We start from the raw sequence: 18,096 nt of genomic DNA, 5'->3' as shown, positions 1-18,096 counted from the left end.
TTTTCACTAGATTGTATTTCAAAGACAGTTTGACTTTACAGTAACATTTAATAATCTTTATTCCATTTCAATCATCTTAAAATGATTTTTCTTTTTGTCTACATCATATATGTTGCTTGCGTGTATGAATTAATTTATCTAATTTGTTGATTTTTTATTAATAGATTGTTCTAAATAAGACGACTTTTTTTATAACACTCAATCTAGAATTTTATTGTTAGTTGTATTGTTTTGTAAAGTACTAAAGTACCAGGATGTCTACTGTGTTCTGTTAAATTCTTGCTACCCACAGAAACAAAATTTCAAACCCCGAACCCTTTATTGATTATTTTTTTCTTTCAAGGACAAAATTTAAGAAGGTGATGTTCTGCAAGTAATAGCACAATTGGCTTAAAATTTGGAGAAATCAAATGTTGTCTACAATTTCTGTTTTTTGGACATGTCGTCTTTAGTTAAGAAATAATTATTATTTTTTTAAAAAGGACGCTCCTCTTAGTTTTTTATTTCAACAAGGATAACAACATCCAGTTTTTTTAGCCTTCGGCACCTCGTGGCTAGAAAAACTGGTTTTAATCATATGATTGTACATTTTTATATTCGTAAAAAGCTGGATGAAATACAATGCTAGACAAAGTTTTTTCGTATGGATGAGAACCGGTTCTTATCCACCGGATTTGAATGAATACGAAAATAGTTATTTCTTTCATCGTATTATAAACCGCTTTCCGCGGATATAGAATTTACAATTATAAGATTAAAACCAGTTTTTTTTATTGTACATTTTTTTATTCGTAGAAAGCTTGATATAATACGATGCCAGACATAGTTTTTTTCGTATGGATGAGAACCGGTTCCTATCTACCGGATTCAAATGAATACGAGAAAAACCATTTTTGAAATTTGACCTAAAAATCAATTAAATTGTTAACAATTACTAAAAGCGAAGCTATAACGCTAAAATTCGAAATGTCCGCCCGTCTCCAGTAAGAAAGAGTTAGAGGGAAATGGGATTTTATCGGGTGCTATTCTGCGAATTATATCACAAAAAAATTGTTGTTAAAAAAGTTGTAATATCAACATGTTTAAAATGGACGTACGGACATTCTGGTAACAATTATAAAGTTGCTACGCTTTCTAAATCGTACCTAACTATTACTTGAATCATAATGCAAAGTTTAAAATCGACAATTCTAACATGTCTAAATTAACAAAAAAGTTATCCGTTACGTACGGACGGACTAATGGACCAACCCTAATTATAGAAAAGCTTTGCTTTTAATATATTCTTGAATTTTTCATATGGGACATTTTTTCCACGTAACTACGAAATTAAACCACAAACAAGGATGACAACATTCATAAAAGCGAAGCTCTAAGATCAGAAGGAAGGACAAACGAACAATAACTCTTGTAAAGTTTCAGAACTTAATCAGCAGAACATTAATTGCGTAAATATAGGATACAGTAAAAGGACATACTTTAATTTTTTAGGATGTAATTTTAGTGTTGCCTTGCTTATAATACTTAACCTTGTTGACATAAGAATCATTATTACAAATCAGTTGAAGATAATCATAACATACAAAAAAAAGGTTGTAAAAATGTTTAAAAATCAGCATGACTTAAATAGACGTACGGACTATCTGGTAACGATTATAGAGTCGCTAAGCTTTCTTAATTGTACCTGACTTTTATATGAATCATCAGGCAAAGTTTGAAATATAAAGGACAATTCTAACATGCCTAAATTAACTAAAAGATCAAACCGTTACCGACGGACCCTAATTATAGAAAATCTTCGCTTTTAAAAATGCTTTTATATTTCCAAAACTAAAGCTTCTAGCTGTTCTAATTGTATGCATTATATTTTTCTACTATGAAAGCAAGCCGCGCAATGAGAATTTAAAAATGTTCACTTTTTGCACCCCCTTGGCTTTTTAACAAAAGCAAAGCTTTTCTATGATTAGGATCAGTCCGTCCGGAACGGATGGCTTTTTTTCTAAAATGTATAAGTATGTCCGTAAACATAATCCTGTAATTAAGCAGTTTTTAACAAATTAATTACAATTTTTTTACGTTTATACCTTTATATTCTGATTATTCAGTTATGACACTCTACAAGTGTTAATTTTTGTTTGTCCTGCCGTTTCAGAGATTCGCTTTTTAGATGTTGTCATCCTTGTTATTTCTTGATTTACTCGCAAGTCAAGTTTTACGTCAGTTGGAACATTTTATCACGTAGCTCTTAAACAATACGAAGCACAAGAATTGTTTTTATATTTCTGAAAACTAGTAGTGGTTTTAACGGTATGAAAACATTTTCTACTATTTACACAAGCCGCGCAATTTGAATTTTTTGTTCCGCATTTTGTGCACACCCTTTAATAAAAAACATACATTTTCAAAATTTTATTATTAATCAATAAGTAAAAAATTAATATTTATATACTTCTTGCATATTAAAAATAATATTTAACAGGAATTTTACAATAAAAACAAGGATGACAACATCCATAAAAGCGAAGCTCTGAAACGTTAGGACAAATGAACACTAACACTTGAGTAGAGTGTCGGAACTGAATAATCAGAATTTAAATGCATTAAAGTCAAACAAAGCAAAATTGTAATTACATCTGTTGAAAAACTGCTTAAATACAGGATATTGTTTCAGGCCATTCTTACATTTTGAGGACTTGATTATAGAGATGCTTTGCTTATACCAATGTACATTGTTGTCCTAGGAATCAAAATTCCAAAAATCAGACCAATCGGATAATTTTATTACATAAAAATTTGTTGTTAAAAAAGTTTAAAAGCAAAATGTTTAAAAGGGACGTACGGGTTTTCTGGTAACGATTATAGAGTAGCTTCGCTTTTTAACTCGTACCTAACTCCTATAGGAATCATCATGCAAAGCTTGAAATCGATAGGATAATTATTACATGCCTAAATTTACGAAAAGAGCTATCCGTTACGTACGGATGGACGTACGGACCGACCCTAATTATAGAAAAACTTTGCTTTTGAAAATCTACCCAAAATTGTTATATTTGTGAAATTTTATATAGGTAACTACTTTTAAATATATTATGGGATGCGCCCCTAGAATTATAGGGTTATCTAGGGAGTATAACTAAAACAAAAACTATCTATGGACCTATGTCAATCAAGCTCTCCTGAACTTTTTATCGGCTCAGTACTTATTTAAATTCTAACCCTATTATATAAGTACTAAGTTTTTTGTCTGAAGCTTAAGATTTCAATAACTGTTTAACTGATTAAGTTCTCCTTTATAAGGATGCTTTGAATAGGGCCCAGGATGGCTTTAGACTATTTTTATTAGACTAATTCTCAGCCCCTAGATGCTAGGGGCGCTGGTCGCTAGTACATTCTATGAAAGGATGGGAAGAAAAGAAGGAGTAAAGATAAATTTAACTTTCATTTCCTTTTCCCTGTCTAGCATTTATACAAATTAAGCTTGTTCCATTTTTCATTCTTCACCCATTTTTTCAAATGAAACCTAAAAATAAGCAATGATGACAATATACATAAGTAGCGAAGCACCAAAATAATTCGTGAATAAATAACGGAAAAGGCGATTTTATGTAGATATTAAGATGGTAGTAAAAATTTACTAGTGAGAACATCACGCAACCTTTCATTTGTGTTTTTATAAGTTGTATTTTGTAGCATGGCTGAGAGACCAAGTAAATTATATACTGGATGCTCATTGCTATAGAAATCATCACAAATATTTCAGCTGTCTAACTTAAATAGCAGCCAAGAATACCACATTACCCCATAATGTTACAGACTGTAGGACGGACAGACAGAACAAGTAAATTATAAAATAGCTTTGCTACTAAAAAGTAGTAAAACAAGGATGACAACATCCGTAAAAGAAAAAGCTCTGAAACGGTAGGAAAAATGAACATTAACCCTTGTAGAGTGTCATAACTGAAAAAGCAGAATATATGTAAATGTATAAATATAAAGAAAATTGTCAATAGATTTGTTGCAAAACTGCTTAAATACAGGACTTTATTTTAGGACATACTTACATTTTAAAGACTTGATTATATAGATGCTTCGCTTATAACAGTGTACATTGTTATAGAAGGAATCAGTATTTCAAAAATCAGATGAATAGGATAAATATATAATGTATAACATAGAAAATTGTTCATAAAAAGGTAAAAAATTATATGTTTTAAATGGACATACGGACGTACAAACTAATTTAAATTATGCGGCTGAACATGGATTAGAATAGCTGCAGCTGAGACATGGCTAGTAGTAACTTGGGCTTATTGTGACTGGTTGCTGGGAGTTAAACAAGATTGGGCTGTTTATTACACTAGTCCCCAAAGTTTTATTATAACGTTTTCTTATTCGTGGGCTTAAGAAACTTGGGGAATTTTATTAAATTTTGATTGGTTGGTTCACTTAAATGAGTGTCTAAAAGTTTCAACCATTACTTTAATCAATAGAAGGTGTAACTTTGTGTATTATTACTGGGGACGTACATCAATTTATCGGCAATTGTCTTATCCCTTTAGATCCCTGGATGATTGTGCAGCTGCCGCTGAATGCGGCTACGGCTGCTTAGCCCTGATTTGAAAACCAATTAAACTGTCAGAGATCTAAAGGGATAAGACAATGGCAGATAAATTAATGTACATCCGTAATGATGATTCACAAAATTACCAATTCTGTAGATTACAATTAGTGGTTGAAACGTTGGACACTAAACTGAAAGAACCAACCTATCAAAGTCAAATAAAAGTCTCCAATGTTGTCAAGCCAACGAATAAGGCAACGTTATTATAAAACTTTGGAGAACTAGTGTAAAAAACAGCCCATTGTCCTCTCTCTCTCTCTGGATATATTGTTTGAATTCATTATGTAAACCCTATCAATCTATATTACCTGCCCTTTCTGTTGTTCAATCTGTTATCAAAGCATTCTGCATAGTTTTCTGTCTTATGTTCAAATCGAAAACATCCTGTAAAAATGATTCATAAAAAAATTTTAAATTAATTTCTCGTATTCATTCGAATCCGGTGGATAGGAACCGGTTCTCATCCATACGAAAAAACTATGGCTAGCATCGTATTATATCCAGTTTTCTACGAATATAGAAATCAACAATCACAAGATTAAAACTAGTTTTTTTTAGCCGGTGCCTTCGGCACCACGGGGCTAAAAAAACTAGTTTTAATCTTATAATTGTACATTCTATATCCGCGGAAAGCCGTTTATAATACGATACAAGAAATAACTATTCTCGTATTCATTCGAATCCGGTGGATAGGAACCGGTTCTTTCGGCACCTCGCGGCTAAAAAAACTAGTTTAATCTAATATGTGTACATTTTTATATTCGTAGAAAGCTGGATATAATACGATGCTAAACATAGTTTTTTCGTATGGATGAGAACCGGTTCCTATCCACCGGATTAGAATGAATACGAGAAAACTATGTCTAGCATCGTATTATATCTAGCTTTCTACGAATATAAAAATGTACAATCATAAGATTAAAACCGGTTTTTTTAAGCCAATGCCTTCGGCACCTCGGGGCTAAAAAAAACTAGTTTTAATCTTATAATTGTACATTCTACATATATCCGCGGAAATCCGTTTATAATACGATGCGAGAAATAACTATTAACAACATCAATATTATTGGACGTATAGCCTTTGTTACAAAAACATTACTTTAATCTAATACTCTAAGATTGCTCTTGAAATCATATCTAGTGCTTAAGGGGCACTTGAAGTGGGGGGAGTTAAACTCGATAACCCAATTTAATTTTAGATTTTAAAATGAGGAAAAAACATTTTTTGATGGGGGTTATTTTTTTCTAGAGGCGATTTTTCTCGGGATGGTGGTATAACCAATCCATACCAGTTGAGCCGTTAGCGAGATCCTTCGTTACAGATAGACATCCTGTTACTTTATTTTAGGGATATTAACTGGCTGACTGAAAGTAAAATAAAAAAGTTATTTGTCACTTTGGATATTCTTAATTTCTTATTCTTGATAAAATCAAACATGGTTACCAGATTGACACGGACTTCTTACAACGTCTGTAATTGTTCCCTGTGTTTCCTGTGCTCCCATACAATTGAAAATCTAAAACAAGGACCATTTCATTCAAAATCAACATAGCCAGTAATCTTATGTGATAAGACAATGATTATACAAGATACATCCCCAATTATGATAAACAAAATTACCCTTTATAAAGATAAAAATCATTGTTTGATCATTGAATCAAAGTTATTGAAGTAATGAAGAAAATAACGTCGTCATTAAATTTTGGGGCACTAGTGTAATTTACAATCAATTGTCTCCTCCCTCTCTAACAAAGGTAAAATTAACCTGAAAAGAAATGACAAAACAAATTAACAAAACAGTAACAGACTTCATTTTTTCTTCTGAAATTATTTTTTTTGTAAATCAAAAACAGTGAAATGCATGGGGGTTTTCTAGGGGGATGTTAACCTCAATCATGTATGAAAGTAGAAGTATTAGTAAGGTCTAATTAATTTAAATACATAAATACTATACGGGAATAATTAAAAGACTCAATAAAAATAAATGTTAAAATAATTTCAGAGGAAGCCAAATTTGTACTACTTTTGATTCCTGTGACGTCTTATAAATGAGGAAGATGAGAGGAGAAGTGGGAAAGAAAACCATAAATAAGAGATGGAGAATCCCTCATTTTCATTACGTCACAGGAATTAAAAGTGGTACAGATTGGGCTTCGTCTAATTTCACATTACTTCATTGTTTCTAAAGCAGCTTTTAATTCTAATAGTCCGTCACATTTCAATTAATCTAACGGAAAAAAAATAATAATATTTTTTTAGATTGCAAATTTAGCAGAAATTATCTAAAATACACTGAAATATTTTTAAAAATAATGTACATAGCTGTTCTTGTTTTTATGTAGACTGTTTAAAATCTGTTTCAAAACTGATAAAGTTTAAGATGCATAAAAAAAACTTAATAATAACATATGTTAATTTATTGAAGGCAAATTATAAAACTTGTGTAAACAACTTTGATATTTCACAAAATAATACAATCAGTGGCGTGCACAGCAATTAAACAAGGGTGTGTGCAATTCTAGGAGGGAAGAAGGTTTTTTTGTTCACTCCGACGTTTGTCCCACCTTCATTTTTCCTCCCACGAATTCCTTATACAAAAATAACAGGATAATTGTTCTGTCTGTAGGGTTGGGCCGGATATCCGGCCATTTTCAATATCCGGCCAGATACTGGATATCCGGCTGATTTTTAATGCCGGATATCCGTTAATTTGCCGAATATCGAACGTTGGCCAGATATCCGGCCGGAACCGGATATCCGGCATTATAAATCAGCCAGATATCCGGTATCCAGTATCCGGCCCAACCCTATCTATCTGTCTATAGCTTGCTCAAAGCTGAACCGATGGGGTTCTCTTTTTAGTGAAGCTTATTATAGGTCACGTGAAAATTAACACTTATTTTGGGGGAGGTAACCAAGGGAAAGCGTGGGCTTTGTACGCTATTTTAATTTTAAGTTGTTTATATGTTTACAAGCAACATGTGATTCTAAGTATTAAAAAAGTACAAATTTTTTCCTCATATTTTTATCTCATTTTTATCGTCATTTTTCAAAGGGGCAATCCTCCCCCCCACAAATTGAAATAAAACAAGGAAGACAACACCAAAAAAAGCGAAGCTCTGAAACGGTAGAACAAACGAACATTAACCCTTACAGCTCGGGCCCCAATTCCCACCTTAATAGATCGGGGGGGGGGGGGGGGGGGGGCTCAAAGAGCCCCCCCCCCCCTTTATCTCGGCTCCTGGTACAGATAAAGAAGTAAAATTTTTTCTGGTGGTTCATGTGTAGTTTTAGAGAAAATTACTTTTTCTAGTCATAACAGTCAGACCGCTCCTTAGCCGCTTTTTAGCGGCCAGCTGCTAAATTTTAAAACAGCTGTAGAGCGGCCAATTTTGCAGCTAGGATGACCAAATTTTAGGACGAACTTTTATTTTTCATAACAAAAAAAATACTTTTTCTGATCATCGCCGAAAACGGCAAATAACGGAAACCGCCATTTTCGGCGGTTACGGCGGTAAAACGGCGGTTGGCGGCGCAAATTAATATTTTTATCTGTTTATTATTTCTCAAGGATTTACCAAAAAAAATTATTGGTCTCTAGCTGCAATAGAAGCCAAGATATTCATGATATATGTCTGTAGTAAAAGCCGGACAAAAATCGGTCATAAAGTCGGTCAGGGAGCGGTCAAACGGTCATAACACCACTTTTTTCAGATGGTCATTGATATCTAAGTATTCACCAAAAAAAACTTTAGGTTTCTACCTTATACTCAAAAGGCATAATGTAGAAATTAAGATTTATTTAGAATTTTTTCTAATTATTTCTAATTTTTTTTGCTACCTTACCGACTTTGACCGGACACCATGAACGACACAGACCAGACATCCTAATAAAATCAACGCTTGCCGACGTATAATTACTAAACTTAAAAAGTCATGAAGTTACAGCTCTCCATCTTACCTACAAAAAAAATGAGATTGAAAAAACTAGAGGGGGGGGCTCTTTGAATAAATAAAATATAAATGTATAAGTCGAAACAAAATTATACGTAAATTTGTTGCAAAACTGATTGCATACACGTATAACATTGTACTAGAAATCATGTAAAGTTTGAAATCGATAGGACAATCCTAATATGTCCAAATTTTACGAAAAGAGCTAACAGTTACTGTTATAACAGTTTTACAATAACATTTTCTTACTAGATGGATTAACAACTTTGGAGACTTATATTGAATTTTAATAGGTCGGTCATTAATTTGAGTATCCAAACGTTTGAACCACTAACTGTAATCTACAGAAGAAATAATTTTGTGTATCAAAATTGGGGATGTAAATCAATTCATCATTGTCCTATCCCTTTAGATGCCTGATCATTTTGTCGAAGAATATCTTCATATATGAATGAATGTGTATTCTGAGAGGTTAGTTAACCTCCGACAACGAAGGAATACAGACTCACAGAGGTTACTCCAATTCCTATTCTACAACACTCTTATTCATGTGAAAAACTATCATCTTTTATATAAAGTAGTAAGATTTTCTTTTGTCTATAGAGAAGGATCTTTCTAACCGCTATACCAGGGGTTATCCTTTACAGTGAAGCATCTTATAGGTCCAGGAAAGGTTTTTTACTATTTTGGGAGAGTACCTCCTACCTCAAAATAAAACATGACATCCCCTAAACGACTATTTTACTTTTTATTTTAAAACTTAAATTGAAAATGAGGGGGGGTCGACTCTTTCCTCTTAAATGTCCCTAGAAGCTTTTAGGGGCGTAGCCACTAGTCCTGTTTAAAAAGTAGTAAGGTTTTTTTTCAATAACTTCTAAACAGATTGAGTTCTATATTTTATGGAAGTTTCACATAGGTCACGGAATGGTTTTAGGCTATTCTAATTTTAGATTTAATGATTGGGATTGTTTTAGACTATTCTTCTTTCCTTATCTAACACTTTACAGAGGCCTCTAAATGATAGGAGTGCAGCCGCTTGTTTACTATAAAGTAGTAAGTTGTATATGAAAGTGTGTAGTATGATCTAGTAAAGAGCTGGACTGAACGTTCTACAATTTACAGGGTGCGAGCTTTAGGCTATTTTTCGGGGGGTGTGATATCCCCACTTCAAAAAGCAGATAAGACTCCACTAAAGAATGTAACCAGACAAAATAAGAGAAAAATAATCACAAAATTTTATATCAATAGGACAATTCTATCAGTTGTATAAAATATTATAAATGTTTAAAAATTTCTTAAAACATCTACTTTTAAATAAGCTTTTATATCAAAAGTCTTGCTGCTGTGATTGTTAGCAAGTCTCTTTATATAATTTTTTGAGCTTCGCTTTTATGATAGTTGTCATCCATGCTTTATTCTAAACAATGTTTAAGTATCATAAATTTAAATTTGTCTTACTTAAGTAAGATTTTGTTTTGTTTATAATCTTATTTGTTAACAGTAAGCCCCGATATTAGTAATATAAAAAAAGTCTACTCCCTTCATTTTCAACTAATTAAAAAATATGAATTGGGGGAAGGGGGTAGGGGGATTTAGATGTCCACAAAAAAATCTTAAAATCTTACCAGAACCAATACAAAGCTTCTTATTCTAACTTAAAAATTCTTAACTGTGTATTTCAGATTTATTTAGAATGAAAATAATGTATAATGTGTATGGTAGGAATTTATATGTCTAGATAGGTAAAACAAATGTACTATGTTTTCCAGGTAAGGAGGGGACATTGAACTGTAAATTACACCCAATGTTGCATAACAAATCCTCTTTTTTGTTTGCTTCAAAAACTTTGGGTACTTTTAATGAACCCTGATGGGTTGCGTTAGACTAACAGTATCCAAATTTTTAAACTGATAGATTTAATCTACAGAGAAGGGGTGATTTCATTTATCATCATTGGGAATATACATCAATGCATTTTCCGTTGTCCTATCCCTTAAGATCCATGATGTTTTCAAAATCTTATTAAAATACTTAAAATTCATGTATGATGAACAAACAAACTACTTCAAAAAACGTTTTATCTTCGTTGTATGCAGTAAAGGAAAACCAAATAGGTTCAGTGGTTAGCGAGATTTTGGCTACAGACATACAGATTACAGATGCACTCACATCCTGTTACTTTTAAATAAGAATTATGAATTAACGCCTATTTAAATTCAGAAATGATAAGTTGAGAAGATTTAAATAGATCCTACTGGCCTTACACCGAAAATCCCCAAGACCCATCATGTCACTATAATCATGCTGATACTGAAATCTCAAGGTTATGTATTTGGGTGTACCCACGATCGTGGTTCAACACTTAGCGCATCCGCTCGTCGCCGGGTAGATGATAGGTCCGAATCTCGGACCGACACCGCATCATAACTAAAGACATTAAAAATAGTTACTACTGCTGCTATGTCAAGTGCGTGACATAAATACTAAGAGTAAGGGGAATGCCTTAGCCTATAAAAACTCGCAACTCACTACCATGCACAGTTAGGACTTATCAGACTAAGGTCGTGCAATCAAAGGGTTGGTTGTCTTATGGATGTTACTTAACCAAATATCCATGGGTGTTAGAGTATCGCATCCCATTACATGTAGATGATGCTCTGTATTCTCTAAAAGATCACTTAAATCGAAGGAGAAACCCGCCCTCACGAGGTAATTGTAATTGTATGTATTTCAGTATTAAATATAGAAATAATAGATCATTCATCGCGTAATTGGCCAATACAAAGAACACAGTAATAGTGTCTGACTGATTATGATGTAACAAAAAAAAATTAGCCAATGAGAGGCCACTATAAATTTTACCATTGGTCAATAACGGCCTCTCATTGGCTATTTTTTTTTGTTACGTCATAATCAGTCAGACACTATTACTGTGTTCAATACGAACACAGTGTAAGAACAATTAGACATAATTATTAGTTAGAAAATGTACACATACTGGTAAAGGAGGGAAGCCTTTTATATCATTTACATAATTGGTTAGCTTTAAATAGATGATTTTCTTAGGAAAAGGCTAGTAAAATGTTTTTTAATGAAAACGCAGTAACTGATCAAGAAAAATGTTTGTCTACTAGAAATTTCTTTGAATGCAGGATGAATTATCTAGGGTGAAAATAATGTATTTCAAAAATAGAAGTTAACAGATTTCTGTGCTTGCTAAGCACTTTGAGGGAAAGCATCAAACTTTTTTTACAAATATCATACAACTAATATTGCAGCCTATATTAAACACATAAAAAACTTGTGATCTCCAAAATTTTATCCATGACAACATCCATAAAAGTTCTAAAATCTGAGGGAAGGACAAACAAACGATAATTCTTGTAAGGTGTCAGAACATTAATTTCTAAGTCTAAACAATATTATACATATATTTGTTGCAAAAATGTGTAAATATATGATACAGTAAAAGGATATATTTTTATTTTTAGGATTTAATTAAAGATATTATAGAGTTGCCTCATTTATAATAATTTACCTTATTGTCCTAAGAATCATTATTTCAAAAATCAGATGAATATGATGATCATATCTTACAAAAAATGTTGTCAAATATTAAAAATCAACATATTTTAAATGTACAGACTTTCTGGTAACTATTAATGATTTGCTACATTTTTAAACATGTACCTAATTTTCACAGGAATCATCATGCAAAGTTTTAAATTGATAGGATAAATCTAACATTTATATCATACAAAAAATGTTGTCAAAAAAGTTAAAAAACCAGCCTATGCACATTCTGGTAATGGTTATAGAGTTGCTACGCTTTAATTCGTACCTAACTTATAGGAATCATAATGCAAAGTTTAGATCAATAGGAAAACTCTAACATGCCTAAATTAACTATAAACGCTAACTGTTACGGATCCACGAATTAACCCTTATTATAGAAAAGCTTCACTTTAAAAAACAAACATACTATCAAAAATATCTTTGCTTTTTAGATGAAATTGTTGTTTTAATATAGAATAACCTTATTTATCAACCTTTATACATAACCATTGTTATAACCCAGATTTGTGACTGTTATACGGTATGGTAAGAAGAGTGAAGACACACGACAATATGCTGCATAACCGACATGTCCTACTTCACATAATTCTGTTCATTTGTATCTCAAGAACTGCACACGGCCTTATTCCACCCACAGGTACTAGAAGTGTTTAAACTTTTTAACCAATAATTTTTGTAATACAGAAAAATAAGATTAGCTTTAAATCAGAAATATAACAGGGTAACATGTAAAAGATAATGGTTAGAGAATATACGTGGATATATGGCTAGGAAAATACGTCAATTAGGATGCTAGCATGGACCTCCTTTTTTTGGTAAGTTTGTTCATCCAGTAGAAAGAGAAGGGATGTTATAAAGGGGTGCATATGGGGTATCTTTATTTCATCCAGCTGCGAGTATCACTCTAATAGAGTACCTGAAAATCTGGTGCAACATCCAAGTAATAATATATCCATTTAAAAGATAAACATGTTGTTCACGTTCAAGTTATCCTAAGAAAACTTTCTAGACATGTACCAACTTTTATTCTTTCTAATGTCTGAACTTTAAAATAATGTTAAAGATAATTATTTAGGGCTTGGCAGCTGTAACCTTTAATCACTTTAGCCGCACCCCCGCCCTCCAGTGTCAAAAACAATTTTACTTGTATTACCCCCATCATCTTAGAAAAATTTTGTTACGTAATATAAGTTTTTGACCCATTTTAGTCCATTGTTAACCCACAATCAATAGGGCAAATTTTTGTCCACTTTTGGTGCAAAGTTATCAATAAACCACATGCAGCTAATCCTATTAGATCTAAAAGCATCAAACTCAATTTTCATTTTGCAATCGGAGGGGATATAGCTATTCTAGAAAAAAATGTATTTTAATCAGATAAAATTCGGGACAGCGGAAAGTGTAGTGTATGACGTCATAAAAATACGTCCATTTTCCATCTCTTTTTTTGGGGGGTTTTCTTTCCCACTTCTCCTCTTAACCTTTAGATAATTTGTAATTACGGAGTAAAAAAAGATGCACAATTTCCTATAAACATAAACTCAAAAAATCCCATTTCTTTGGCAGAAGAAAACATTTAGTTACTGAATTTATATTTTCATGTTTTTGCCAAAAAAAATAACTTGAAAAACGGCTAAGATATGCAAAAGGACAATCTTTTTTGAGATCATTGTTTAAGAGGTCTTTGAAACAATGCAAATGTAAAGAATACATAACAAAAATTTAAATTTGTAAAAATGCTACGAACTATAGGTATGCAATTTTGAAATAAAAAGTACAATAAACTCTGCAGGGCCTTTACATGAGGTGTCCTAACCCAGCAGGGCTATCAAGTACTCAATATAACCTAACCTAAACAAACGAAAGCCAACCCCCTACTTTCCATATATTTAAAAAATTAGGGGGGGGGGAAATTAATATGCTCACCAGTGTACTTTGTATGAAAGCGCCAGGGAGGTAGGAGGCATTGGGCTTTTTATCACACTAGTCCCCAAAGTATTTTGATAACGTTTTCTTATTTGTTGGCTTAACATCCTTGGGGACATTTATTGATTGTGATTGGTTGGTTCATTTAGTTGACGGTCTAAACGTTTCAACCATTAATTGAATCTACAAAAGGGGTAATCATCATTGGGGATTATTGGCCATTGTCTTATCTTTTTAAATCCCTATTTATGTTATAATCTATGTATAAAAAGTTTTAATCTAATTATCATATTTTTTTCTTCTACTAGAGCCTCCGGGAGAGTTACAGTGCGTGGAATGTGATAGTTATTTAAATCCTTCTTGTGTATTTAATCCAGGTATAATATGAAATAGCGCAGCAACTAGTTTTCAAGAGCGAGGGGACAAAGGGTTGTTTATTTCCAGCGATCTAAAGTGATAAGACAATGGCCTATACATTGATGTACATATCCAATGATGATAGAAAAAATTACCATTTCTGTAGATTAAAATAAGTGGTTGAAATGAATGAACAGTCAATTCAAAATTCACACAAGTCCCAAAAATTGTTAATCCAAATAATAAGAAAATGTCAATATAAAACTTTGGGGACTAGTGTAATAACAGCTTATTATCTCCTCTCTCTCTGGTTTATTATTTAGAGAGAGAGAGAGAGAGAGAGAGAGAGAGAGAGAGAGGGAGAGAGAGGGAGATAGAGAGGGAGAGAGAGAGAGAGAGAGAGAGAGAGAGAGAGAGAGAGAGAGAGAGAGAGAGAGAGAGAGAGAGAGAGAGAGAGAGAGAGAGAGAGAGAGAGAGAGAGAGAGAGAGAGAGAGAGAGAGAGAGAGAGAGAGAGAGAGAGAGAGAGAGAGAGATAAAAAATCAGCTTATTTAAATTTTAAATCGTAACTAACCTAATAGGAATCATACTGCAATTGTATCCTAAAACGATAGGACAGTTCTACCATGTATAAATTAACGGACGGACGGATCGACCCTAATTATAGAAAAGCCTCGCGTTTAAAAAGTAGCTACTATACTACAAACCTAGTGCAGTTCAAATCGTCTCATATTTTAATTTAAACTATGCATATTACTTTTATTTTCTCCACATTTTATGATATATTTTAATTTCAGGTCTTTATGCATTTTCGGAACATAAAATGAAATTCTAAATTGTGTTTTAATTCTGTTTTAGAATATCTTTCTTTCATTCGCTTTTAAGAGGGGAGCTTTTCTATACATGGTCGGTCCGTCCGACCGTAACGGTTAGCTTATTTTCGTTAATTTAGTCATGTTAGAATTTTTCTAACGATTTCAAAAAGTTATCATCTAATTTTTGGATTTATGATTCCTATTACATCAATGTATAATTTTATAAGCGAAGCATCTTTATAATCAAGTCCTAAAAAGATAATCATGTCCTTAAAAATATCCTGTATTCAAGCAGTTTTGCAAACAATTCACTTTTGTTTACACTGCTACGTTTATATTCTGCTTTTTCAGTAATGACACTCTACAAGTGTTAATGATCGTTTAATATACTGTTCCAAAGCATTGCTTTTAAGGATGTTATTTACAATTATTTTTTTGTAAAAGTTTGAGTTTATCAAATCTGAACTTATAATTAAACAATAATATTTATCCAGGGCTTCGGAGCTATTTAGTAAAATATCGGGGAAAAAAGAAGTAAATAAATTGAAATTCTTCGATGGCATTATTGACAAGCAGACAGTGCAAAGTTGGATATACAAGTATTCGTGTAAACCTTAATTCCTTTTTAAAAATGAAATGACTCTCATATTATAACAGAGAGACTGATAGACAAAATAATGTTAAGACTATATATGCATTATGCAAGGATCATATCATAGGAATATTCACAAAAATTTTCTGATTTTATCTCTTTTAGAAGCTTAGAAAACCATCTTTTTTCTTGGCCGCACGTCTAGACGGATGAACACAATGAATTATGTCCCCGTAATGTGGGCAGAGGTACATGCCCCCTCTATTCTTTTATGTTAATGGTTTAAAGAAGAATGTGAAGAAGAAAGGGGTGGGGGGGGGGGGGGTGAGGGGGTTGCGAATGCTCCTGACTCTATATCTGGTTATTAATTATTAATTAATTTGTCAATGTTAATTAACATATTTAGATTAATATTCATTAATTAACTTTGGTCTGTGTGGTATCATTTATATTTAAACTGTACTCTGCTTTTACAAGCCAGAGATCTAAAGGGAATAGACAATAGCTGATAAATTGATGTATATCCCCAATGATAATACACTAAATTACCCTTCTGTAGTTTAAAATTAGGGGTTGAAACGTTTGGACACTCAACCTAATTAACAAACCATTTAAAATTAACTAAAGTACCCAAAGTTGTTAAGCCAACATTGGGTACTTTAACCCTTAACGGTCAGGGGGGGGGGGCGTTGAACGCCCCCCCATCCGGTTTTTTCTATCTCATTTTCTGTGTGTGAAAGATAAAGAGCCCAAACTGCGTTACTTTTTAAGTTTGGGTATGACACATAACCGAGAGTTGGATTTTTTTGAATATCTCCATCCTGGCGGGCACAGGATGCCAGCAAACCTGGCAGGGTCATCCAGGTAAAGATCAAAAATATTTTTTTGACTAAAATTTTCTCTAGTAGTACATACTCATATTAAATACAGGTGTTCAAGTCAATTTCAGGTTCCAGGTATGATCCTGCAGGTCCTGATCCTCCAGGTCTCCAGAAATCTTCAAATGGCTCCTGTGGCCGAAATTTTTGACTTAGAGACTTCAAATTTGAAACTTAATTTTTTCTTACATGTCTACATAACGTATTAAAATTTCATAAAGATCCGCCGCCGTTTTCCCGCCGACCGCCGACTGCGGCGGCTGGCAGCTGCCAAGTACAGCTGCGGCCGCTGAAATTTATATTTTGTTATTAGAAATCTAAAATTTACATAAAGAATAACATTTTCTGCCAAAAAATTTTTATTCTAGCTTCAAAAATAATAGTTATTTCTCGCATCGTATTATAAACGGCTTTCCGCGGATATAGAATGTACAATTATGAGATTAAAACTAGTTTTTTTAGCCCCGAGGTGACGAAGTCACCTGCTAAAAAAAATAGTTTTAATCTTATGATTGTACATTTCTATATTCGTAGAAAGCTGGATATAATACGATGCTAGACATAGTTTTTTCGTATGGATGAGAACCGGTTCCTATCCACCGGATTCGAATGAATACGAGAAAAAAGATTACAGCCGTTTAAAATTTTTAAGTAAAAAAGGACCTAAAACAAAGGTTGTTAAATAAAAGGATAAAGGAAGCGAAAATTGACCTTGACTTACTTAAGGTCGGAAATTCATCATAACACAGGGGACTTAGCCCTCTAGCTCAAATAGGAACGGAGATAACATGGGGGGGCGTTGAACGCCCCCCCCCCGACTGATTAAGGTGCGGCAAGGGGCCCGACTGTAAGGGGTTAATTGAATTTTGATTGATTTGTTTATTTAGTTGAGTGTCAAAACGTTTCAACCACTTGTTGTAATCTTAGAAAGGGGTAATTTTTTATCATAAATGAGGAGGTACATCCATTTATCGGCCATTGTCTTATCCCTTTAAATCCCTGAGTGGCTTCGCCTTTAGAGGAATTTAGATTGAACCAAATTTAACAGCATCGGTGCTACACCTTAGTTGTTTATATTCTTTTTTTTAACCCCCCGGAAAATTGCTTTAAAAAGGTTCAGTATATAAGTTGTCGGTCTTGCGGTTAACGAGATCTTAACCTTTAAACAGACAGACGGACATCGTATTACTTAGTATTACTGATAACTTCTGTTTAGGTGGAGCTACCAAATGCAAGGACGGCCATGTTGGTTGTAGTATAACTAAACTTTATGTTCCAAACTTACAAGGTACTATAGACACAAATAATTTTTAGAACAAGGATGACAATATTCATAAAAGGTTGGACGAACGAACATTTACACGAGTGTTAGAACTG

General features: G+C 33.0%; 1 protein-coding gene and 1 long non-coding RNA gene across 3 annotated transcripts in view; one reads left to right on the top strand and one right to left on the bottom strand.

Moving 5' to 3' along the window:
* Positions 1–18,096, top strand: part of LOC145334705 (uncharacterized) — a 47,581-nt gene that overhangs the window by 17,324 nt on the left and 12,161 nt on the right. Inside the window, exons 1-5 of one of the 2 annotated variants that reach the window (XM_080180280.1) lie at positions 10,248–10,318; positions 10,797–10,899; positions 12,655–12,789; positions 14,387–14,455; positions 17,936–18,007. In XM_080180280.1, the coding sequence (XP_080036406.1) occupies positions 12,675–12,789; positions 14,387–14,455; positions 17,936–18,007 (256 nt within the window). In that variant the 5' untranslated portion in view covers positions 10,248–10,318; positions 10,797–10,899; positions 12,655–12,674. Of the gene's footprint in view, positions 1–10,247; positions 10,319–10,796; positions 10,900–12,654; positions 12,790–14,386; positions 14,456–17,935; positions 18,008–18,096 lie in introns of those variants that run through there. The other variant, XM_080180279.1, reaches the window with a different exon arrangement.
* Positions 2,398–6,439, bottom strand: LOC145334232 (uncharacterized). The gene is made up of 4 exons (XR_013884773.1): positions 6,388–6,439; positions 6,066–6,138; positions 4,930–5,005; positions 2,398–3,520 (listed from the first exon to the last, which is right to left on the bottom strand). It is a non-coding gene; the product is annotated as an uncharacterized LOC145334232 (long non-coding RNA).

The sequence above is a fragment of the Acartia tonsa genome, chromosome 12 (genome assembly GCF_053477335.1).
Source record: "Acartia tonsa isolate MP-2025a chromosome 12, ASM5347733v1, whole genome shotgun sequence".
Taxonomy (NCBI): domain Eukaryota; kingdom Metazoa; phylum Arthropoda; class Copepoda; order Calanoida; family Acartiidae; genus Acartia; species Acartia tonsa.
The sequence above is the reverse complement of the archived record's forward strand: the minus strand, read 5'-3'. Positions and strand labels throughout refer to the sequence as shown.